Genomic DNA, 24,929 nt, shown 5'->3' with positions numbered 1-24,929 from the left:
CAATGAGGCAGTGATCGCTGAGATCTTGGTTGAAAACAGCAGTGGTGTATTTAGAGGGCGAGTTGGTTAGGATGATATGAGGGTGCCCGTGTTTACGGCTTTGGGGTGGTACCTGGTGGGTTCATTAATAATTAACTACTACTACTACCACCACCACCACTAACACCTCTTATAATACCACTTATACTACAGGTTCATTAGCTAGTTCTTACATACAGCTACTGTAGTATGGTTTCACTCATTTTATTCAAGGTATTGTAAAATGTCTACCTAAGAAAACTAGGCCTGGAGTCAAGGAAGATGATACATCATCTACGTTGTCCTTGTATCTTGTGCATTTTTGCATTATATCTGGTAGTACACTAGATTCTATTCTGTATGAAAAAAAACACTTGGACTACCTGCTGTTTCCCTGAGCAAGTCAAAATGGGAGCCAGTGGTACAGAGCCAGTGGTGTCGCTCACTGGACCAGTACTTACGCCTGCAGGGACTCTGTGACGGAGCCGATCTGGTTGACCTTGAGCAGCAGGCAGTTGCAGGCCTTGTCGGCCACACCCTTGGCGATGCGCTTGGGATTGGTGACGGTCAGATCATCACCCACCACCTGGATGCTGGTCTCAGCCGTGAACTTGGACCATGCAGCCCAGTCATCCTGGTCGAAGGGATCCTCAATGGACACCACTGTAGAAGACAGAGGGAGGATGGTTGTAAATGGGTTAGTTGTTAGAGCACGTCGTTGAGGACACTACTGGGGAGAGAAGGGTTAAGCAACTTTAAAGCCTAATTGACTGCAATTAGACATTTTTTGTTCAAGGGATTTACCTTTGGCTCCCATACATCAGGGATAACTCTAGCTTAAGAAGTATTACAGTACGTTAAAGATCCACAGAGGCTCTGGCCTCTTACAGGGGGCGAAAGTCAGTCACTCAGCCTAACAGAAATGGCACCCTATTCCCTACATAGTGCACTACTATTAACCAGAGTCCTATGGGTAGTAGTGTGCCCTATAGGGAATAGGGTGCCATTTGGGACTGTGGCCGGAGTCTTAACAGTATAATGAGGATCAGTGGTTATCTCAGTAGCAGACCTGGGTAACTCAGCCGGAGTCTTAAAATGAGGATCAGTGTTTCTCTCAGTAGCAGACCTGGGTAACTCAGCCGGAGTCTTAAAATGAGGATCAGTGTTTCTCTCAGAGCAGCCGGGACCGCGGAGCGGGCGTGCCCGGCGCCTGGGAACTCAGCCGGAGTCTTAAAATGAGGATCAGTGTTTCTCTCAGAAGCAGACCTGGGTAACTCAGCCGGAGTCTTAAAATGAGGATCAGTGTTTCTCTCAGAAGCAGACCTGGGTAACTCAGCCGGAGTCTTAAAATGAGGATCAGTGTTTCTCTCAGAAGCAGACCTGGGTAATCCTTCATCTAGTGGTAGTGGCACTGCCGACCCCAGGCAACCTATCCCCCTTGGTGATGGGGGCTCTGGTGAAAAGTAGTGCACTATATAGGGAATAGGGCTCTGGTCTAAAGTAGTGCACTATATAGGGAATAGGGCTCTGGTCTAAAGTAGTGCACTATATAGGGAATAGGGCTCTGGTCTAAAGTAGTGCACTATATAGGGAATAGGGCTCTGGTCTAAAGTAGTGCACTATATAGGGAATAGGGCTCTGGTCTAAAGTAGTGCACTATATAGGGAATAGGGCTCTGGTCTAAAGTAGTGCACTATATAGGGAATAGGGCTCTGGTCAAAGTAGTGCACTATATAGGGAATAGGGCTCTGGTCAAAAGTAGTGCACTATATAGGGAATAGGGCTCTGGTCAAAAGTAGTGCACTATATAGGGAATAGGGCTCTGGTCAAAGTAGTGCACTATATAGGGAATAGGGTGGCATTTGGGACGCATCAACACCAACCTGGGTAATCCTTGACGAAGCTCTTGTAGAGGTCTCCGAGCTGGTCTGGGGTGATGTAACGGCTGGGGTCGTCAGGTGACTTGAAGTCCAGGTCGTATTTCCCGTCCTTGTAGAACTCGGAGGCGGCCACGTCCATGCCGATCACGATCTTGTCGGTATAGCCGGCTTTGCCAATGGCTTCCTTCAGCAGCTCCAGAGCTGAGAGGAACATAGATAAAGTAGAGTTAAGATTCCCTCACGATAAATAATGAGATTTGTTTGGCTTTATATATTTATTAATTCATTCTTAGTATCCCTGTCTGGCTCCTGACCTATATAGAGTGTTTATATGCGGTTTAATATGACATGTAGCCTATTTGAAATAATGTTCGCTTCTTACATTCACCTTTTCATGTTTATTCAAAAACTTTTCATTCAAATCCATATGGTTTGGTTTCAATACTTAAAAAACAATTGGTAGGTCCAGGTAGTCACAGAAAATAGATGGGCGTTGGTTAATAGATGGGCGTTGGTTAATAGATGGGCGTTGGTTAATAGATGGGCGTTGGTTCATAGATGGGCGTTGGTTCATAGATGGGCGTTGGTTCATAGATGGGCGTTGGTTCATAGATGGGCGTTGGTTAATGATGGGCGTTGGTTAATGATGGGCGTTGGTTAATGATGGGCGTTGGTTAAACTGTGATTTTAACCTGTTAGGGCTAGGGGGCAGCATTTGCACGTCTGGATAAAAAAAATGTACCCGATTTAATCTGGTTACTAATCCTACCCAGTAACTAGAATATGCATATACTTATTATATATGGATAGAAAACACCCTAAAGTTTCTAAAACTGTTTGAATGGTGTCTGTGAGTATAACAGAACTCATTTGGCAGGCAAAACCCTGAGACATTTTCTGACAGGAAGTGGATACCTGATGTGTTGTATTACCTTTAAACCTATCCCATTGAAAAACACAGGGGCTGAGGAATATTTTGGCACTTCCTATTGCTTCCACTAGATGTCACCAGCCTTTACAAAGTGTTTTGAGTCTTCTGGCGGGAGATCTGACCGAACAAGAGCCATGGAAGGATGATGTCCCATTAGACACCTGGCGCGCGAGTTCATGTTGGGTACCCTCGTTCCAATACGTTATAAAAGAGTATGCATTCGTCCACCTTGAATATTATTCATGTTCTGGTTAAAAAAGGCCCTAATGATTTATGCTATACAACGTTTGACATGTTTGAACGAACGTAAATATATTTTTTCCCCTCGTTCATGACGAGAAGTCCGGCTGGCTTAGATCATGTGCTAACAAGACGGAGATTTTTGGACATAAATGATGAGCTTTTTTGAACAAAACTACATTCGTTATGGACCTGTGATACCTGGAAGTGACATCTGATGAAGAGAATCAAAGGTAATGGATTATTTACATAGTATTTTCGATTGTAGATCTCCCCAACATGACGTCTAGTCTGTATCGCAACGCGTATTTTTCTGGGCGCAGTGCTCAGATTATTGCAAAGTGTGATTTCCCAGTAAGGTTATTTTTAAATCTGGCAAGTTGATTGCGTTCAAGAGATGTAAATCTATAATTCTTTAAATGACAATATAATATTTTACCAATGTTTTCTAATTTTAATTATTTAATTTGTGACGCTGACTTGACTGCCGGTTATTGGAGGGAAACGATTTCCTCAACATCAATGCCATAGTAAAACGCTGTTTTTGGATATAAATATGAACTTGATAGAACTAAAAATGCATGCATTGTCTAACATAATGTCCTAGGAGTGTCATCTGATGGAGATTGTAAAAGGTTAGTGCATCATTTTAGCTGGTTTTATGGTTTTGGTGACCCTGTCTTTGAATTGACAAAACATTACACACAACTCTTGTAAATGTACTGTCCTAACATACTCTAAATTTATGCTTTCGCCGTAAAACCTTTTTGAAATCGTAAAACGTGGTTAGATTAAGGAGATGTTTATCTTTCAAAGGGTGTAAAATAGTTGTATGTCTGAAAAATTTGAATTTTGACATTTATTTGGATTCAAATTTGCCGCTCTTGAAATGCACCTGCTGTTGATGGAGTGCACCACGGGTGGCACGCTAGCGTCCCACCTAGCCCATAGAGGTTAATGAATGGAGTGAATTTGGAGCGGGAGTACATTTATTTCTGAGTGTGGAAGCGTTTTTTTTTTTTTTAATCAGAGCGTTAGGAAAGACATGGAGCACCGGAGCGTAGGCGCCGCTCCATGAGCGATGAGCGGGATTTCCAACCACTCAACTCCGCTCACATGTGCTGATTGAAATACACTGAGTCAAACCCAGTCTGTACATTATTCAGTATTGGATTGAGGCCTTCGTTTAGAAATCATCTGTCGCCTCCGGAGTAGCATTCCTAGGCAATGAATAGAAAGCGCCACACCAACATAGGGTCACGGTGGTGTAAACTCTACGGGAAGGGAAGATGGGGGCGAGGGGGCGAAGGAGTCTAAGGTGAAGCACTAGAGGGTTCTGGGAATGTTAAACTCAGTGGACATTCCCTCTCAGCTAAGGCACAGAAGTGTAAGGAAGCAACATCACAGCTCATTATCCAACTGAAGTGACGCTGCAGTGGTGCCATACTGCTGGTCATGTGACAACCGTCGCTGTAGACAGGGCTATACATCTGACTGATTAATGGATTGATTGATTGATTAACTGACTGACGCTCATCCTCTCTCTCACCTTCCTTGTTCTCCAGGATGTTGGGGGCGAATCCTCCCTCGTCTCCCACGTTAGTGGCGTCCTGGCCGTACTTCTTCTTGATGACGTTCTTCAGGTTGTGGTAGACCTCGGCTCCGATCCTCATGGCCTCCTTGAAGGTGCTGGCTCCTATAGGGAGGATCATGAACTCCTGCATGGCCAGCTTGTTGCCTGCGTGGGAACCTCCATTGATCACGTTGAAGGCCTTGGACAAAGACAACAGAGGTTTGAACTGAAGTTTCAAATCAAACAAAATGAAAAAGTGTTCAAAGATGACTGGAGAAAGAGCAAAGCAATGTGTACATTGTAACGGAGGAGAGCTATGCCTGAGAGAGACGAGTTTCACCTTCAGACCAACATATCAGAGCAGCTCAGTGAACCACAGCGACACTAGACTGTATTATCCAGCTGAGCTAAAGCCTAAGCATTAGCTCGGGGAGCTAACGTACAGTTGAAGTCGGAAGTTTGCGTCACCTTAGCCAAATACATTTAAACTCAGTTTTTCACAATTCCTGACATTTAATCCTAGTAAAAAATCCCTGTCTTAGGTCAGTTAGGATCACCACTTTATTTTAAGAATGTGAAATGTCAGAATAATAGTAGAGAGAATTATTTATTTCAGCTTTTATTTCTTTCATCACATTCCCAGTGGGTCAAAAGTTTACATACACTCAATTAATATTTGGTAGCATTGCCTTTCAATTGTTTAAATTGGGTCAAACGTTTCGGGTAGCCTTCCACAACCTTCCCACAATAAATTGGGTGAATTTTGGCCCATTCTTCTTGACAGAGCTGGTGTAACTGAGTCAGGTTTGTAGGCCTCCTTGCTCACACACGCTTTTTCAGTTCTGCCCACACATTTTCTATAGGATTGAGGTCAGGGCTTTGTGATGGCCACTCCAATAGCTTGACTTTGTTGTCCTTAAGCCATTTTGCTTGGGGTCATTGTCCATTTGGAAGACCCATTTGCGACCAAACTGTAACGGCCGTCGTTCAAATGAGACCAAGGTGCAGCGGAGGATGTGTTCATCTTACAAGATTTTAATAATCGAATGAACACTATACAAAAAGAACCAAAAAACAACCAGCAACAGTTCTGTCAGGAACAAACTAAACAGAAAACATTCACCCACAAACCCCAAAGGAAAAACAGGCTGCCTATGTATGACTCTCAATCAGCAACAACGATCTACAGCTGTTCTTGATTGAGAGCCATACACGGCCGAAACAACGTAACACACCAACATAGAAAAAGAAACCTAGAACGCCCACCCATGTCACACCCTGGCCTAACCAAAAATAGAGTACAAAAAACCCTCTCTATGACCAGGGCGTTACACAAGCTTTAACTTCCTGACTGATGTCTTGAGATGTTGCTTCAATATATCCACATAATTTTCCTCCCTCATGATGGTATCTATTTTGTGAAGTGCACCAGTCCCTCCTGTAGCAAAGCACCCTCACAACATGATGCTACCACCCACGTGCTTCACGGTTGGGATGGTGTTCTTCAGCTTGCAAGCCTCCCCCTTTTACTTCCAAACATAACGATGGTCATTATGGCCAAACAGTTATATTTTAGTTTCATCAGACGAGAGGACATTTCTCCAAAAAGTACGATCTTTGTCCCCATGTGCAGTTGCAAACCGTAGTCTGGCTTTTTTATGGCGGTTTTGGAGCAGTGGCTTCTTCATTGCTGAGCGGCCTTTCAGGTTATGTCGATATAGGACTTGTTTTACTATGGATATAGATACTTTTGTACCCGTTTCCTACAACATCGCACCACAGTACGTTCATCTCTAGGAGACAGAACGCGTCTCCTTCCTGAGCGGTATGACGGCTGCGTGGTCTCATGGTGTTTATACTTGTGTACTATTGTTTGTACAGATGAGCGTGGTACCTTCAGGCGTTTGGAAATTGCTCCCAAGGATGAACCAGACTTGTGGAGGTCTTCATTTTTTTCCTGAGGTCTTGGCTGATTTCTTTTGATTTTCTCATGATGTCAAGCAAGAAGGCATGAGTTTGAAGGTAGGCCTTGAAATTCATCCACAGGTGCACCTCCAATTGACTCAAATGATGTCAATTAGCCTATCAGGAGCTTCTAAAGCCATGACATCATTTTCTGGAATTTTGAAAGCTGTTTAAAGGCACAGTCAACTTAGTGTATGTAAACTTCTGACCCACTGGAATTGTGATACAGTGAATTATAAGTGAAATAATCTGTCTGTAAACAATTGTTGGAAAAATTACTTGTGTCATGCACAAAGTAGATGTCCTAACCGACTTGCCAAAACTATAGTTTGTTAACAAGACATTTGTGGAGTGGTTGAAAAACGAGTTTTAATGACTCCAACCTAAGTGCATGTAAACTTCCGACTTCAACTGTAAATCAGCTTTAGCTCAGCAGGATAGCACAGTCTTGATGCAAGGTCACATAAAAGTGACTCACACATTAGTAAACACAGACTTAACTGGGACTGGGAGGATGACGTTAAACTTAATGGGGACTGGAAGGATGACATTACATTTATGGGGACTGGTAGGATGACGTTAAACTTAATGGGGACTGGAAGGATGACATTAAACTTACGGGGACTGGTAGGATGACGTTAAACTTACGGGGACTGGAAGGATGATGTTAAACTTAATGGGGACTGGAAGGATGACGATAAACTTACAGGGACTGGGAGGATGACATTGGGATTGCCAGCAAGGTCAGCGATGTGACGGTAAAGGGGGACACCTTTCTCAGCAGCACCGGCCTTGCACACAGCCAGGGACACGCCCAGGATGGCATTGGCACCAAACTTAGCTGAGGGGGGAACAGAAAACGAAGAGCCCATAAAACAAACCATTTCTGCCTTTTTTCAAATTGTTGATATGGGCTGTATTCAAGTTGACTGCTGTTCTTTTTGTTTGCATAGTCACTACAGAAGGTAACATGACATGTCTGTACTTGCATTGAAGCCTAGTACACTGGAATGCACTGCCTTCACTGTACACTCTCAACTCTATGCTAAAATTCCACATACCAACAAAAGGAAGTAACCTACACTTGTTCTCTGTGCCATCCATGTCCAGCATCAGCTGGTCAACCTTCTCCTGCTCCAGGACACTGACATTCTGAACAACAGGACAGACAGACACAGAACAACACACCAGTCATTAGGGCGGAACTGACAACAAACAGACAAAAAGGTTAGTTCAAAGTTCAAAACAGGTTAGCTCAAAACACCCGTCTTGAAAGACGTTTAGGTTCACTAGTACACTACTACACACAGCATCTTGAGGTGCTACTAGCCAGGTTAGGTCAATTACCTGAGACCTCCTGTAGCTCTGGTCACTGAGGTGAGTACAGTGTTGTATACATACAATAATAACATCTTACAGATAAGTTCAACAGAGCAAGAGGATATATTGTATCTAGCAAACTCCATGGGGTAAAGAAGAACTCTAAACGGAACTTGAAGTGATGTGTCTTCTCTTACTCTCTGACTTCATTGTACTCAGTCAGGACTGTTCATAGCTGCTCTATGCCATACTGTACACTCTATGCAACACTGACTTGACACTAGCACAACATGCAGAATTGTTAGTCAAACTGTAAATGTTCCTACCTGCCGTACAAGTGCAGGTGCAATAGTTTTATTGATATGATCAACAGCTTTTGAGACACCTGCAGAGGGACAAGCAGAGCGTCACGACCCAGGGAGAAGTAGACCATGCAAGAGCAGCAGGCATTACTAGACGATCACAGAGCAAGAGCCTTAGATCTCGCTAATATTATCTGCTGTGGCGGCAGCAACTAGGCTGGTTAAACAAACATCAAGTGGAATGATCTACTATTGGGATCATGGGGTAATCACAGAAATAGAATGACAATATGGCCGCCGGCCGGTCCACCCATCACGGACCGTTGACTTGGAGGAATGTCCCTTCTAGTCATTATATTTTTATGGCCGTAATAACGATTTAGAAAATCTGTGATCGTCTGTGAATGCCTACCTCAGAGGTTAGTTAGTTGTCAAATCATGGCAAACCCACTGGAAAGTCATGCTTTCATCAACCAGTTCATTTCAGTGTTATATCTGTCTTACTCCTGTTGCTCCTCCACGCTGTGTATTTACCTGGTTACACAGAGCTGGGGCCAAGAACTCATTAATATGTTTAACAGACCTTTTCACCCCTGACAGGAGAAGAGAAGGATGAAGTGTCAGAGAAAGGAATGATGAAGAACAAAAGGAAAGAAAGAAAAATGTAATGGAAAAATGTATAGAGTGTACTAGCCTGGTCCCAGATCTGTCTGTGCTGTCTTGCCAACTCCTATGGTTATTACCATGCCAACCACACGAGCACAACGAGATCTAGGACCAGGCTAGAGTACATGGACATTGGAAATGAAAGCAAACATTGGAAACTAGCTATGTCAACGATACAGTCTAAGATTAGTATGTTTCTAAAGTCCACTTAAAATACAGTGCCTATAGCCTAGTGAAAAGTCTACACATATCTAGCACAGTCTTCACATTTTATTGCCTTAAAATTCTAAAAATGGATTACATTTGAAAGCAAAAGAAAGTTATAGAAACATTTCCATATTATTAAAAAATAACATGTCTTGATTGCATATGTCATCACACCCCTGTGTTAATACTTGATGTAAGCACCTTTGGCAGCTATTACAGCTGTAAACCATTTTGAATAAGATTCTACCAACTTTGCACAACTCTTACAACCCAGAATGACAAAGCGAAAACAGGTTTTTAGAATTTTTTGCAACTTTATAAAAAAGAAAAAGCAGAAATACCTTATTTACATAAGTATTCAGACCCTATGCTATGAGACTCGAAATTAAGCTCATAATTATTCTTGAGATGTTTCTACAACTTAATTGGAGTCCACCTGTGGTAAATTCAATTGATTGGACATGATTTGGCAAGGCATACACTTGTCTATATTAGGTCCCACAGTTGTCAGAGCAAAAAACTAAGCCATGAGGTAAAATTCATTGTCTGTAGGATTGTGTGGAGGCACAGATCTGGGGAAGGGTACCAAAAAATGTCTGCGGCATTGAAGGTCCCCAAGAACAAAGTGGCCTCCATCATGCTTAAATGGAAGAAGTTTGGAACCACTAAGACTCTTCCTAGACCTGGCCGCCTGGCCAAACTGAGAAATTGGGGGAGAAGGGACTTGGTCAGGCAGGTGACCAAGAACCTGATGGTCACTCCAGAGTTCCGCTGTGGAGATGGGAGAACCTTCCAGAAGGACAACCATCTCTGCAGCACTCCACCAATCAGGCCTTTACGGTAGAGTGGCCAGACGGGAGCCACTCCCCAGTAAAAGGCACATGACAGCCCACTTGGAGTTTTCCAAAAGGCACCTAAAGACTCTGACCATGAGAAACAAGATTCTCTGGTCTGATGAAACCAAGATTGAACTCTTTGGCATGAATGCCAAGCGTCACGTCTGGAGGAAACCTGGCACCATCCCTACGGTGAAGCATGGTGGTGGCAGAATCATGCTGTGGGGATGTTTTTCAGTGGCAGGGACTGGGAGACCAGTTAGCTTCGGGGGGAAAGACAAACGGAGCAAAGTACAGAGAGATCATTGATGAAAACCTGCTTCAGAGCGCTCAGGACCTCAGACTGGGGCGAAGGTTCACCTTCCAACAGGACAACGACCCTAAGCACACAGTCAAGACAACACAGGAGTGGCTTCAGGACAAGTCTCTGAATGTCCTTGAGTGGCCCTGCCAGAGCCAAGACTTGAACCCGATCAAACATCTCTGGAGAGACCTGAAAATAGCTGTGCAGCAACATTCCCCATCCAACCTGACAGAGCTTGAGAGGATCTGCAGAGAAGAATGAGGAAAAACTCCCCAAATACAGGTGTGCCAAGCTTGTAGCATCATACCCAAGAAGACTCAAGGCTGTAATCACTGCCAAAGGTGCTTCAACAAAGTATTGAGTAAAGAGTCTGAATACTTATGTAAATTTGATATTTCTGTTTTTTATTTTTATACATTTGCAAAAATGTCTAAAAACATGTTTTTGCTTTGGCATTGGGAATTGTGTGTAGATTGATGAGGGAAAAAACTATTCATAAGGTTGTAACGTAACAAAATGTGGAAAAAGTCAAGTGGTCTGAATACTTTCCAAATCCACTGTATATCAATTGTTTTAATTTTAAGGTAGAAAAATGTGAAGACTGTGCAAGGGGTGTGTAAACTTTCACTATGCACTGTAAATGACTGGTAACTAGCTAGTCCAATCAGAACAGGGAGTGTTACTAGCTAGTCCAATCAGAAGAGGGAGTTGTGTGTACCTTTGCCCAGGTAGCGTGTCTTGTCGTTGTCACGGAGCTCCAGAGCTTCATAGATACCAGTAGAGGCACCGCTGGGGACGGCAGCCCTGAACAGACCTGGAGAACACAGAATAAGAGAGGATGTAATGCGTCTTATCTATTTCATCTGAGGATGAAAGATAAGATGTTAATGAGTCTATTTCATCTCTATTTACTGACATACTGTAGGATGAAACCTGAAGAAGACAGAAGTGAACCATGTGGCAGAACAGCACAAACTATGGAGTTCTGTCCTTGACCTGTTCTTGTCTATTGATGTTTTGTATTATGTAATCCTGTATTATGTTTCATGTTTTCTGTGGACCCCAGGAAGAGTAGCTGCTGCTTTTGAAACAGCTATTGGGGATCCAAATAAAATACCAATACCAAATCAGGTCCGGTATTCACAAACTGATCTGAAACCAGGGCCGGTATTCACAAACTGATCTGAAACCAGGGCCGGTATTCACAAACTGATCTGAAACCAGGGCCGGTATTCACAAACTGATCTGAAACCAGGGCCGGTATTCACAAACTGATCTGAAACCAGGTCCGGTATCCACAAACTGATCTGAAACCAGGGCCGGTATTCACAAACTGATCTGAAACCAGGTCCGGTATCCACAAACTGATCTGAAACCAGGTCCGGTATCCACAAACTGATCTGAAACCAGGTCCGGTATCCACAAACTGATCTGAAACCAGGTCCGGTATTCACAAACTGATCTGAAACCAGGTCCGGTATTCACAAACTGATCTGAAACCAGGTCCGGTATTCACAAACTGATCTGAAACCAGGTCCGGTATTCACAAACTGATCTGAAACGAGGTCCGGTATTCACAAACTGATCTGAAACGAGGTCCGGTATCCACAAAGTGTTGCAGAGTAATAGTGCTGACCTAGGATCAGTTTTGTCTTTTAATTCATAATGAATAAGAGAGACGCTTTGTAAATATGGGACCAGACTACATTACTGATCCAGACTATATTACTGATCCAGTTCCTAACACATTGACTGATCCAGACTATATTACCGATCCAGACTATATTACCGATCCAGACTATATTACTGATCCAGTTCCTAACACATTGACTGACCCAGACTATATTACCGATCCAGACTATATTACCGATCCAGTTCCTAACACATTGACTGACCCAGACTATATTACCGATCCAGACTATATTACCGATCCAGACTATATTACTGATCCAGACTATATTACTGATCCAGTTCCTAACACATTGACTGATCCAGACTATATTACCGATCCAGACTATATTACCGATCCAGACTATATTACTGATCCAGTTCCTAACACATTGACTGACCCAGACTATATTACCGATCCAGACTATATTACCGATCCAGTTCCTAACACATTGACTGACCCAGACTATATTACCGATCCAGACTATATTACCGATCCAGACTATATTACTGATCCAGTTCCTAACACATTGACTGATCCAGACTATATTACCGATCAAGACTATATTACCGATCCAGACTATATTACCGATCCAGACTATATTACCGATCCAGACTATATTACCGATCCAGACTATATTACCGATCCAGACTATATTACCGATCCAGTAATAATAATAATATCAATATAAATTAAAATAATAATATTTTGTTATAATATGATGGCTGTCTATTTGGTATTTATGTAGTGAAAGCAACAGGAAAGAATTCCATCACTCATACGTTAATCCCATGTTGTTGCCTGAAGAAAGAGAGGGAGGGTCGCTGCCTGGTCGTACATGCTAAGCAGATCAATGTGATGTAACAGGCTTGGACAACGAAGAAAAGCTCTCTACTGAGTATCTGCAGATACAGTATAAGATCACCAGGCGCAATGCCAAGCGTCGGCTGGAGTGGTGTAAAGCTCTCCGCCATTGGACTCTGGAGCAGTGGAAACGTGTTCTCTGGAGTGATCTGGCAGTCGGACGGATGAATCTGGGTTTGGTGGATGCCAGGAGAACGCTACCTGCCCCAATGCATAGTGCCAACTGTAAAGTTTGGTGGAGGAGGAATAATGGTCTGGGCTGTTTTTCATGGTTCGGGCTAGGTCCCTTAGTTCCATTCAAGGGAAATCTTAACGCTGCAGCATACAATGACATTCTAGACCATTCTGTGCTTTCAAATTTATGGCAACAGTTTGGCCCTTTCCTGTTTCAGCATGACAATATCCCTTCGCACAAAGCATACAGAAACGGTTTGTTGAGATCGGTATGGAAGAACTTGAACGGCCTACACAGAGCCCTGACCTCAACCCCATCGAACACCTTTGGGATGAATTGGAACGCAGACTGCGAGCCAGGCCTGAATTCACCCTTTAACCGAGAAAAATACTGCAGTAAGTTCATCTTTTGAACTCGTAGGTATATTTTTATATCATAGGCCTACATTCCGTTAGATACCTTTGTCAACCTACTAATAGCCTAATATGGCTTTTATTTTGTGGTTAGAAAACCCATCAGTCAGAGGGTGTGAAAGTCACTTTCACCACAGAGGATTCCTACTGGATCTGAAAATAGGAACGGAAACAAAAGACGATAGAGAGAATGTAATTCAAGCCCCTTATGTTATATATCAGAGACACGTTAAATCTGTCTGCCTTTCTGCTCCAACAATACCTTTTTATACAGCAGCAGGCAGCACTAATTGTGCATCCCAAATGGCACCCTATTCCTTATTCCCTATTCCCTAGATCTGTGTTTCCCAACTCTGATCTAGGCACTCAAGTACCACCAATAGTACATCTTTTTTTTTGTGGCCATGGACAAGTACACCTTATTCTACTTGTCAACCAATCATCAAGCAAGTTGAATCAGGTGTTTTTGTCTGGGGACTGCAGTTGGACTGTTACTGGAAGACTGGAGTTGGACTGTTACTGGAAGACTGGAGTTGGACTGTTACTGGAGGACTGGAGTTGGACTGTTACTGGAGGACTGGAGTTGGACTGTTACTGGAGGACTGGAGTTGGACTGTTACTGGAGGACTGGAGTTGGACTGTTACTGGAGGACTGGAGTTGGACTGTTACTGGAGGACTGGAGTTGGACTGTTACTGGAGGACTGGAGTTGGACTGTTACTGGAGGACTGGAGTTGGACTGTTACTGGAGGACTGGAGTTGGACTGTTACTGGAGGACTGGAGTTGGACTGTTACTGGAGGACTGGAGTTGGACTGTTACTGGAGGACTGGAGTTGGACTGTTACTGGAGGACTGGAGTTGGACTGTTACTGGAGGACTGGAGTTGGACTGTTACTGGAGGACTGGAGTTGGACTGTTACTGGAGGACTGGAGTTGGACTGTTACTGGAGGACTGGAGTTGGACTGTTACTGGAGGACTGGAGTTGGACTGTTACGGGTACTGGAGGACTGGAGTTGGACTGTTACGGGTACTGGAGAACTGGAGTTGGACTGTTAGGGGTACTGGAGGAGTGGAGTTGGACTGTTAGGGGTACTGGAGGAGTGGAGTTGGACTGTTAGGGGTACTGGAGGAGTGGAGTTGGACTGTTAGGGGTACTGGAGGAGTGGAGTTGGACTGTTAGGGGTACTGGAGGACTGGAGTTGGACTGTTAGGGGTACTGGAGGACTGGAGTTGGACTGTTAGGGGTACTGGAGGACTGGAGTTGGACTGTTAGGGGTACTGGAGGACTGGAGTTGGACTGTTAGGGGTACTGGAGGACTGGAGTTGGACTGTTAGGGGTACTGGAGGAGTGGAGTTGGACTGTTAGGGGTACTGGAGGAGTGGAGTTGGACTGTTAGGGGTACTGGAGGACTGGAGTTGGACTGTTAGGGGTACTGGAGGACTGGAGTTGGACTGTTAGGGGTACTGGAGGACTGGAGTTGGACTGTTAGGGGTACTGGAGGACTGGAGTTGGACTGTTAGGGGTACTGGAGGACTGGAGTTGGACTGTTAGGGGTACTGGAGGACTGGAGTTGGACTGTTAGGGGTACTGGAGGACTGGAGTTGGACTGTTAGGGGTACTGGAGGACTGGAGTTGGACTGTTAGGGGTACTGGAGGACTGGAGTTGGACTGTTAGGGGTACTGGAGGACTGGAGTTGGACTGTTAGGGGTACTGGAGGACTGGAGTTGGACTGTTAGGGGTACTGGAGGACTGGAGTTGGACTGTTAGGGGTACTGGAGGACTGGAGTTGGACTGTTAGGGGTACTGGAGGACTGGAGTTGGACTGTTAGGGGTACTGGAGGACTGGAGTTGGACTGTTAGGGGTACTGGAGGACTGGAGTTGGACTCAGCGTGATGTTGTCTCTTAGTGATTTTCCAGAAGGTCTTTGTCCCTAGTTGTAAAATGTGTGATCGCACCGCAGCAATGGCAGCTCCCTCTGTGTTATTACTCTTTCATTCATCCCTCCATCCCATCCACTCTGTGTTATTACTCTTTCATTCATCCCTCCATCCCATCCACTCTGTGTTATTACTCTTTCATTCATCCCTCCATCCCATCCACTCTGTGTTATTACTCTTTCATTCATCCCTCCATCCCATCCACTCTGTGTTATTACTCTTTCATTCATCCCTCCATCCCATCCACTCTGTGTTATTACTCTTTCATTCATCCCTCCATCCCATCCACTCTGTGTTATTACTCTTTCATTCATCCCTCCATCCCATTCACTTTTCCCCACATGGATTTGACCCTATCACCAAAAAAGTGTATGTATACTGTACAAGAAATTGCTCACGTATACCCTTTAAATCATACAGTATATAATTGGAAAGCTTGGGTTCACAGCTATCCATCAAGCACATCTTCAGGAATGTTCAGATATAACAGAACTTTGACCTTCGACCTCTAGGATATATCATAATTCATAATTATCATAATTACCTGAATAAATTGCTTTAAAAAAAAAAAAGGAAACCCTGATAGATTTTAAACGTTGTTTTACAAGTGGTTCTGAAAGGTCATGACGTCACCTTTCAAATAATATATAATATAATCAACTATGAAAGCACCAGCTATGAAACTATTGTTTAAAGATATTTAAACTGACATTTGACTGTTGGAAGTTTAGTCATAGAATTGAACTTTAGCGTACTGTGTGTGTGTGTGTGTGTGTCAAATGGTTCCCCTTTTCACTACATAGTACACTACTTTCGACCAGGGATCATAAGGGTGCACTTAAAGTAATAGTAGTGCTAAAGTAGTGGCATTTGGGAAACAGTCTGGTTTGGGTTTTCTGTTTTCCTCTTGTGACAGATTGGAAGTGGAGGGATAGAACTTGATGACAGCCTCCTAAATGACTTCCTCACAACGAAGAACATATGTAATAAAACACTTGACATTCCTGAATTTAATTCAGCTTCTTGCCTTCACCTCATTTTATATCTTTGGGTGTGATAAGAAGTATTTTGCTGTGTGTACTGCCTAGTTTAATGATTAACAGATTGTAAATGAAACTATTTATTTAAATATTTATCTTAGTAAGCGTGCACTATGTCTATTCCATTGGCGATGTGCAAATGGAAACCTAGTAGCATTGATTTCTCAACATCCTCTGAAAGAGAAGCGCAAAATTAATATTCTGTACACCCTAGAACTAACTGGCAGCCAGAAACTGGTAGTTGGACAAACTGCATACCATCGAATGGCAAGCAAACAACAGCGAACTGTCTTCATCTATTAAAAATGGTACAGAAAGGTGTGGCAGAGTATTTCAGTAGTGAGAAAACAGTATTATATAGCTGCACCTTGACTTCCTTTCCACTCCCCCAGACTCACTCACTGGCATTTCAAAATTTCACTCTGTGTGCTACAAATACATGTTAAAACTTGTCACTCTGATCTTAAAGGGATAGCGCGAGATTTTGACAATCAAGCAATTTTTCTACTTACCCGGTGTCAAAATGAACCATTTGTATGTCTCTGAGTACAGTTTGAAGAAGTGGAAGGTCGTTTTGCGAGCCATTGCTAACTAGCATTAGCACAATGACTGGAAGTATATGGGAACAGCTGCCTGTCATTGCGCTAATGCTAGTTAACAATTGCGCTAACGCTAGCTAGCAACTTCCTTCAAACTGCACGCAGAGACATTAAAATAGTATCCATGAATTCATCTGACTCTGGGTAAGTAGAAACAGGGCTTAATTGCTCAAATCTCGGCAGTATCCCTTTCAAATGTTCTGCTGCTAAATGACTACAGGGGAAACACTGATTCTACTGTAGGTGTCTCAGTATGACCAACATTTACCAGTAGGAACCATCAGATTAACACAGTAGAGCTGTCCAAGCAGTGAACCATTACAGACAGTAGGTATTTTCACTCCCCCAAAACAATCTGATCTGCTAGCTCTCTCTAGAAGGTTGTACAGTAGGCTACCCTTACCATGGAGCTAACTCACTCTGCCAGTCAGAGAGGGACTAGCCTGGAGCTAACTCACTCTGTCAGTAGGAGAGGCTGTAGGATATAGGCTACCCTTACCATGGAGCTAACTCACTCTGCCAGTCAGAGAGGGACTAGCCTGGAGCTAACTCACTCTGCCAGTCAGAGAGGGACTAGCCTGGAGCTAACTCACTCTGCCAGTCAGAGAGGGACTAGCCTGGAGCTAACTCACTCTGCCAGTCAGAGAGGGACTAGCCTGGAGCTAACTCACTCTGCCAGTAGGAGAGGCTGTAGGATATAGGTTACCCTTACCATGGAGCTAACTCACTCTGCCAGTCAGAGAGGGACTAGCCTGGAGCTAACTCACTCTGCCAGTTGGAGAGGCTGTAGGATATAGGCTACCCTTACCATGGAGCTAACTCACTCTGCCAGTCAGAGAGGGACTAGCCTGGAGCTAACTCACTCTGCCAGTTGGAGAGGGACTAGCCTGGAGCTAACTCACTCTGCCAGTCGGAGAGGGAATAGCCTGGAGCTAACTCACTCTGACAGTCGGAGAGGGAATAGCCTGGAGCTAACTCACTCTGTCAGTAGGAGAGGCTGTAGGATATAGGTTACCCTTACCATGGAGCTAACTCACTCTGCCAGTTGGAGAGGGACTAGCCTGGAGCTAACTCACTCTGCCAGCCTGGAGCTAACTCACTCTGTCAGTTGGAGAGGGACTAGCCTGGAGCTAACTCACTCTGCCAGTTGGAGAGGGACTAGCCTGGAGCTAACTCACTCTGCCAGTTGGAGAGGGACTAGCCTGGAGCTAACTCACTCTGCCAGTTGGAGAGGGACTAGCCTGGAGCTAACTCACTCTGCCAGTTGGAGAGGGACTAGCCTGGAGCTAACTCACTCTGCCAGTTGGAGAGGGACTAGCCTGGAGCTAACTCACTCTGCCAGTTGGAAAGGGACTAGCCTGGAGCTAACTCACTCTGACAGTAGGAGAGGGACTAGCCTGGAGCTAACTCACTCTGACAGTAGGAAAGGGACTAGCCTGGAGCTAACTCACTCTGCCAGTTGGAAAGGGACTAGCCTGGAGCTAACTCACTCTGTCAGTTGGAGAGGGACTAGCCTGGAGCTAACTCACTCTGCCAGTTGGAAAGGGACAGGCATGCTGCTAACTCACTCTGCCAGTTGGAAAGGGACAGGCATGCTGCTAACTCACTCTGCCAGTTGGAGAGGGACTAGCATGGAGCTAAAACTATTGGTGTTATGTCATGTCTTGTTAATTGTTGTATTTCTGAATTGAATTGATTTGAATTAACATGTGGGAACACAGAGAAACAGACAGGCCAAGTGCTGGAATACCGAAAATACCTATTGATTAACACTATTGATTAAAACTATTGATTAACACTATTGATTAACACTATTGATTAACACTATTGATTAACATAGCAGAGCTATCATGAACATACTGGAACCTCTGCATTGCAGTCCACTTAATTCCAATAAGGCAGTACATGTCTTGTCAACAACAAGCTATTGTTATTAACCAAAGCAGGTGTTGACCTTTCCATCACTTATAATGTGGAATGTTCCAGAATGAATGTTACTTCTTCCAATTCCAAGATCTAAGAAATAATTTGATACTTTAAATTCATGGAGATACAGTAGCTTTAGAAAGTACTACAACCTTATTACATTATAACCTTATTCTAAAATGGATTAAATAAAAAAATTGTCCTCATTAATCTACACACAATAGCCCATATTGACAAAACTGAAATAATCACATTTACATAAGTATTCAGACCCTTTACTCAGTACTTTGTTGAAGCACCTTTGGCAGCAATTGGTGGGAGAAGGGCCTTGGTCAGGGAGGTCCCTCTGACAGAGCTCCAGAGTTCCTCTGTGGAGATGTGAGAACCTTCCAGAAGGACAACCATCTCTGCAGCACTCCACCAATCAGGCGTTTATGGTAGAGTGGCCAGATGGAAGACACTCCTCAGTATAAGCCACATGACAGCCCATCTGGACTCCCAGACCATGAGAAACAATATTCTCTGGTCTGATGAAACCAAGGTTGAACTCTTTGGCCTGATTGCCAAGCGTCACGTCTGGAGGAAACCTGGCACCATCCCTACGGTGAAGCATGGTGGTGGCAGCATCATGCTGTGGAGATGTTTTTCAGTGGCAGGGACTGGAAGGCTAGTCAGGATCGAGGGAAAGATGAACGGAGCAAGGTACAGAGAGATCCTTGATGAAAACCTGCTCCAGAGCACTCAGGACCTCAGACTGGGGCGAAGGTTCACCTTCCAACAGGACAACAACCCAAAGCACACAGCCAAGGCAATGCTGAATGTCCGTGAGTGGCCCAGACAGAGCCCGGACTTGAACCCGATCGAACATCTCTGGAGACCTGAAAATAGCTGTGCAGCGATGTTCCCCATCCAACCGTACAGAGCTTGAGAGGATCTGCAGAGAAGAATGGGAGAAACTCCCCAAATACAGGTATGCCAAGCTTGTAGTGTCATACCCAAGAAGACTCAAGGCTGTAATCGCTTTTTGCAAACATTTCGAAAAATCTGTTTTTGCTTTGTCATTATGGGGTATTGTGTGTAGATTGTTGAGGGGAAAAAACTATTGAAAAAACAATTAGAATAAGGCTGTAACGTAACAAAATGTGGAAAAAGTCAAGGGGTCCTAAAACTTTCTGAATGCACTGTATAAACAACATGAACGTTAAAGGAGTGGGCCAAGGAAACAATGACATCCTCCTCCTCCTCCACTTCCGCCATCCCCTGCTCGACACAATGAGCAGTATCACAGTGAGTTGGCACTTTATCAGAGCACTTTCTCAGAGCACTTTCTCAGAGTACTTGATCAGAGTACTTGATCAGAGTACTTGATCAGGGACTGCTAGAGACATTACATGGTTGATTCATTAGCTCATGGGGCACTTACCTCTGCTAGGTTTTATTCACCGTAAGCTGACGGACTGTTCCCCCACTTTAAAATGTATTCATCACTCTAAAGTGATCAATTCATGAAACCATTAAACGAAACAAAATAATTAGCAAATCTGACACAGTACAGACAGTAGTGTGTTGCTAAATATATCCAAGAAAAAGTGCTTTCATGAAATGTTGCTCAAACTGTTCAAACTGCCCCATTAGAGAGAACTGTGGACAACACTCACGCCACATGTCTTAATAATGTAAAGTAAAAGTCCCAAACATTATTCGGGCAAAGGCAGCGTCTGCAAGGCATGCAACCAAAGTCAAACACAAACCCTTGAGAGAACGACATTTACAGATAGTCCTGCTCCAGTATAATCTCTTACCTTTCTTGGTGTACAGGTCGACCTCCACGGTGGGGTTTCCACGGGAGTCGAAAATCTCACGAGCATGAATCTTCAGGATGGACATGGTTCTGGAACTACACAGGAGAGAGGAGAGGAGAGAAAGAGGGTGGAGAGAGAGAGGAGAGAAAGAGGGTGGAGAGAGAGAGGAGAGAAAGAGGGTGGAGAGAGAGAGGAGAGAAAGAGGGTGGAGAGAGAGGAGAGAAAGAGGGTGGAGAGAGAGGAGAGAAAGAGGGTGGGAGTGAGGAGAGAAAATAAGAAAGAGGATGTTAGTTCTAAGATGGCAGCCACCTCACTCTATCACTCTCTCCCACCCTCTTACTATTAGAAGTTATAACATCAGAATTATCAACAGTGAAACAAAATGGTGCTAGTCAACGAACAATTGAGGCCTGGATAAATATACTTGACTCTGTAAAGAACAATCTCAGCTAAAGCCCCACATATACAAACCAGATAGATATATATATATATATATATATCACCAGCAGCAAGAGCAACATCATTGATGTATACAGAGAAGAGAGTCGGCCCATGAATTGAACCCTGTGGCACCCCCATAGAGACTGCCAGAGGTCCGGACAACAGGCCGGATATAGGGAATGGGGCACCATTTGGAACAGGAGCAGGGTTCCCCAACCTAGCGGCCAGGGGGCCGAATTTGGCCTGCGATATGGTTTTACTTGGCCTCCGCAAATTTTTCCGAATTTTCATTCTTGGACATAAAAGACTATAAAAACACCAGGAAATCAGCTCCCAAGTGATTTTAATTTTGGACATTTGTTCCCAAGTATTCCCACGCATAATAGAAAGACACGTGATAGTATACAAATGTAAACAAAGTTTGAAATTATGAAATATTATATCTGTTTGGACTTCTTGCGGTCAATTTGCAGTCTACAAATGATTTATAATTATGTTCCGGTCCACTGACTCAAGAATAATCGGCCCGCGGCTGAATCTAGCCGATGAACCCTGCACTAGAGTGACTGGACTATGTCCCCCAATACAGAACATAGCGTATAGATCTGTTTTTATCTGTATTGGCCTTGACATTCAGTTCATCTACCCCCACTGTTATAAATGCATGAATGAACCCCATGTTCCAGCCCCAGCCACTAAAGCCCGACAGGCAGACACTCCACCGACCAACCCCTGCTGGACCAATGGAAAATACTCTGGCCTTAAATGTCCATAGTGTGGAAACTTGCCACTGGCTACAAACGACAGAAAGGGAGGGCAGAGGGGCAACTGTCAGCCCGCATTAACAGACGCAAACATACAGAGACACGACTCTGCTCTCTATAACACTCACAGTAATGTTTAGCCTACAGTCGGACCACACAGCACCTCAAGTCACCTGGCATTTAAGGAAACTAAACATAATCCTGTAGGTAGTAATAACAGCTATAACACCTTAGTTATAACATGTAGCTATAACACCTTAGTTATAACATGTAGCTATAACACCTTAGTTATAACATGTAGCTATAACACCTTAGTTATAACATGTAGCTATAACACCTTAGTTATAACATGTAGCTATAACACCTTAGTTATAACATGTAGCTATAACACCTTAGTTATAACATGTAGCTATAACACCTTAGTTATAACATGTAGCTATAACACATTAGTTATTACATGGAGCTATAATACATAATGGTTTTTCCGTCTGCCTTGTCTGATAGGCTCCTAAATGGCTTCCTCACAATGAAATAAATTATAAAAGAGACTTGACATTCCAGGATTAAATTCAGCTTCTTGCCTTCACCTGTTTTTCATTATCTCTGAGTGGGTACGACAAGGAAGTTAAATTATCTCTAACAGATTGGGCTCCCGAGTGGCGCAGCGGTCTAAGGCACCACATCTCAGTGCAAGAGGCGTCACTACAGACCCTGGTTCGATTCCAGGCAGTATCACAACCGGCTGTGATTGGTAGTCCCATATGGCGGCGCACAATTGGCCCAGCGTCGTCCGGGTTTGGCCGGGGTAGGCCATCATCATTGTTAAAAAGAATTTGACTTGCCCAGTTAAATAAAGGTTAAATAAAATCAATACAGATTGTAAATGAAACTATTTATTTAAATATTTATCTTAGTAAGCGTGCACTATGTCTATTCCATTGTCGATGTGCAAATGGAAACCTAGTAGCATTGATTTCTCAACATCCTCTGAAAGGGCACCACTAAATAACCACAGTTGGCTACATTGTTTCAGCAACAGATTGCTACATTCTGTAGCGACACCCTCCCACATCTAGTAAGTACTAACTTGGCCACACTGCACACCAGCAACAATAGTGAACTGTCTTCATCTATTAAAATGTTACAGAAAGCTGTGGCAGAGTATTTCAGTAGTGAGAAAACACTGTTAGCTAGCTATGTGATTGCAACTTGACGCCCTTTCCTCTCCCCCAGACTCACTGCTGTATCTAAATGAGTAACATCTCGCCAGCTGGCCGGAGGGTTTAAAATAGACTAGCTAAGTTACCAAGCTTCAAGACATGGCCAGGCAACATAATGTCATGAATAGCATTTCCAAAAAACTGAAAGCTCTAAAATGAAAATATAAAAGACCAAAGATTTACACCACTGAGAGAACTCGGCATTTTCGGTGATGGTGATGATGAAGAGGACAAGTCATCTACAATGTCATCAGACAAATAGTCTAAAAGTAGCGGATATTTGATCAAATTTGAAACAAGAAGCAATTATAGTCATTACTAAGTAAACTAATTCCGCAAAATAATAACTACAATAGACGTATTCGTCTTACCTTTATCAGGCCTAACCGTGTGCAAGGGTCGTGTTCTCTCTCGTTCAGTCGATAGAGAAGGCGCTCGTGACAGTCCAAGGTGCTGATAAGTGGACAGAATCCAGGAAGTGATTTCCACCTCGCTATCTGATTGGCCCAGGATGGACTCACGCGGCATGAGAGTGCGAGACATACTGCACGTTCTTCAGCGGAATCACGACTACGACTACGCCTAGGAAGAAATACAAAAAATGATGTGGTGTCTTTTAAACCTTAACGTCACCCCCCAAAACGTAAGGGATATCATGGCAAAAAAAAAATAATATATAAATGCAGCAGAAATGTAATAGGCTACAAATGGTTGAATTGATCCAACATGAGTGGGCACGGAGAGGGTGACGTAACGATGCAGGAAACTGACGCAGAGTTGAGTACGTGCAGAATATCAGCTGCTGGTCTCCTCTGCGACATCAGTTTTTTTTAAAATTTTTTGTCACATCCCCAGCTTGCATCTCATGTTTCAGTGTCTTTATGTCTCAAACTCTGTAAGGGTTGCACATTTGTTCCCCTGGGTTGGGTTGAATAGCAGGCCTGTTTTATTTATGTATTATGTAACAGGTTATTGAATCTAGTACCACTTTCCTTATTTACACCCCAGGCTCTACCATGTAAAGCCATTCATTCCAAAGGAGTGTACTCCAGGGGCGGTTCTGGGTTGCTAGGTAAAGCCCCGCCTTATCTCAGCTCACTCAGCTCGCAGTGCCCCTGTGACAACAATTTTGGACCCCCTTGTGGCCCCCCTAAATGTGGAGTATGAAATCATTTTTACATAACTAAGTTTTGCTATCGTTCTTTTTTTTTACATCCGTTATTAGACAGTGGCAACGCGGAACACTAATGATTATGAACATGGTCTTTTGCCTGCCAATGCAGTGAAGAAAACGATATGCCAACAATAACGTCTAATGTAACTGGCCCCTCTAACAGTACAACTGGCCCCAGCTTGGCCCCCCCCCAGTTGAAATGGTCTAGAACCACCACTGGTGCACTCCAATCCCATAAATGTGTCACACTGTTGAAAATGTTCCGGAATAGCCTACATTTTTTAAATTATACTTTCACTTTAAGAAAAAAAAATTCCCATGCAAAGTATTATCTGGTCTTGTCCATGCATGATGTACCAATTCAAATATCATCCAGTAATAGGCCTATAGTAACAATTTAGAGATCGGCCCTCCATTTCTAAAAAGGAATATCCTGGAGAATGAATCATCTTGTGCTAAATGAATCACACACTAAATCAAACCAACTCTGACTAAATTGCTCTCTGGTGAATGGAGTGGGCGTTTCGCTGGCAGTGTTTCATCTTGACTGATGATAGGGGCCATGTTAGAGGAAGGGCCATGTTAGAGGAGGGGCCATGTTAGAAAGGAAGGGCCATGTTAGAGAGAAAGGGCCATGTTAGAGAGAAAGGGCCATGTTA

The 24,929-nt window shown here is 43.7% G+C and overlaps 1 protein-coding gene across 2 annotated transcripts in view; it reads right to left on the bottom strand.

Annotated features, from left to right (window-relative positions):
• Nucleotides 1-23,623, bottom strand: part of eno1a (enolase 1a, (alpha)) — a 28,614-nt gene extending 4,991 nt beyond the window's left edge. The window contains exons 1-9 of one of the 2 annotated variants that reach the window (XM_014147466.3): nt 23,468-23,623; nt 20,672-20,766; nt 10,961-11,056; nt 8,764-8,822; nt 7,690-7,759; nt 7,315-7,448; nt 4,619-4,841; nt 1,902-2,099; nt 480-681 (exon numbers count right to left, since the gene is read on the bottom strand). In XM_014147466.3, coding sequence (XP_014002941.2) covers nt 480-681; nt 1,902-2,099; nt 4,619-4,841; nt 7,315-7,448; nt 7,690-7,759; nt 8,764-8,822; nt 10,961-11,056; nt 20,672-20,756 — 1,067 coding nt within the window. In that variant the 5' untranslated portion in view covers nt 20,757-20,766; nt 23,468-23,623. 2 annotated transcript variants of the gene reach the window in all.
• Between the last annotated feature and the right edge of the window lie 1,306 nt (nt 23,624-24,929).

The sequence above is a fragment of the Salmo salar genome, chromosome 15 (genome assembly GCF_965601325.2).
Source record: "Salmo salar chromosome 15, fSalSal1, whole genome shotgun sequence".
NCBI lineage: Eukaryota > Metazoa > Chordata > Actinopteri > Salmoniformes > Salmonidae > Salmo > Salmo salar.
Note: the sequence above shows the minus strand (reverse complement) of the source record. Positions and strands in the feature narration are given on the sequence as shown.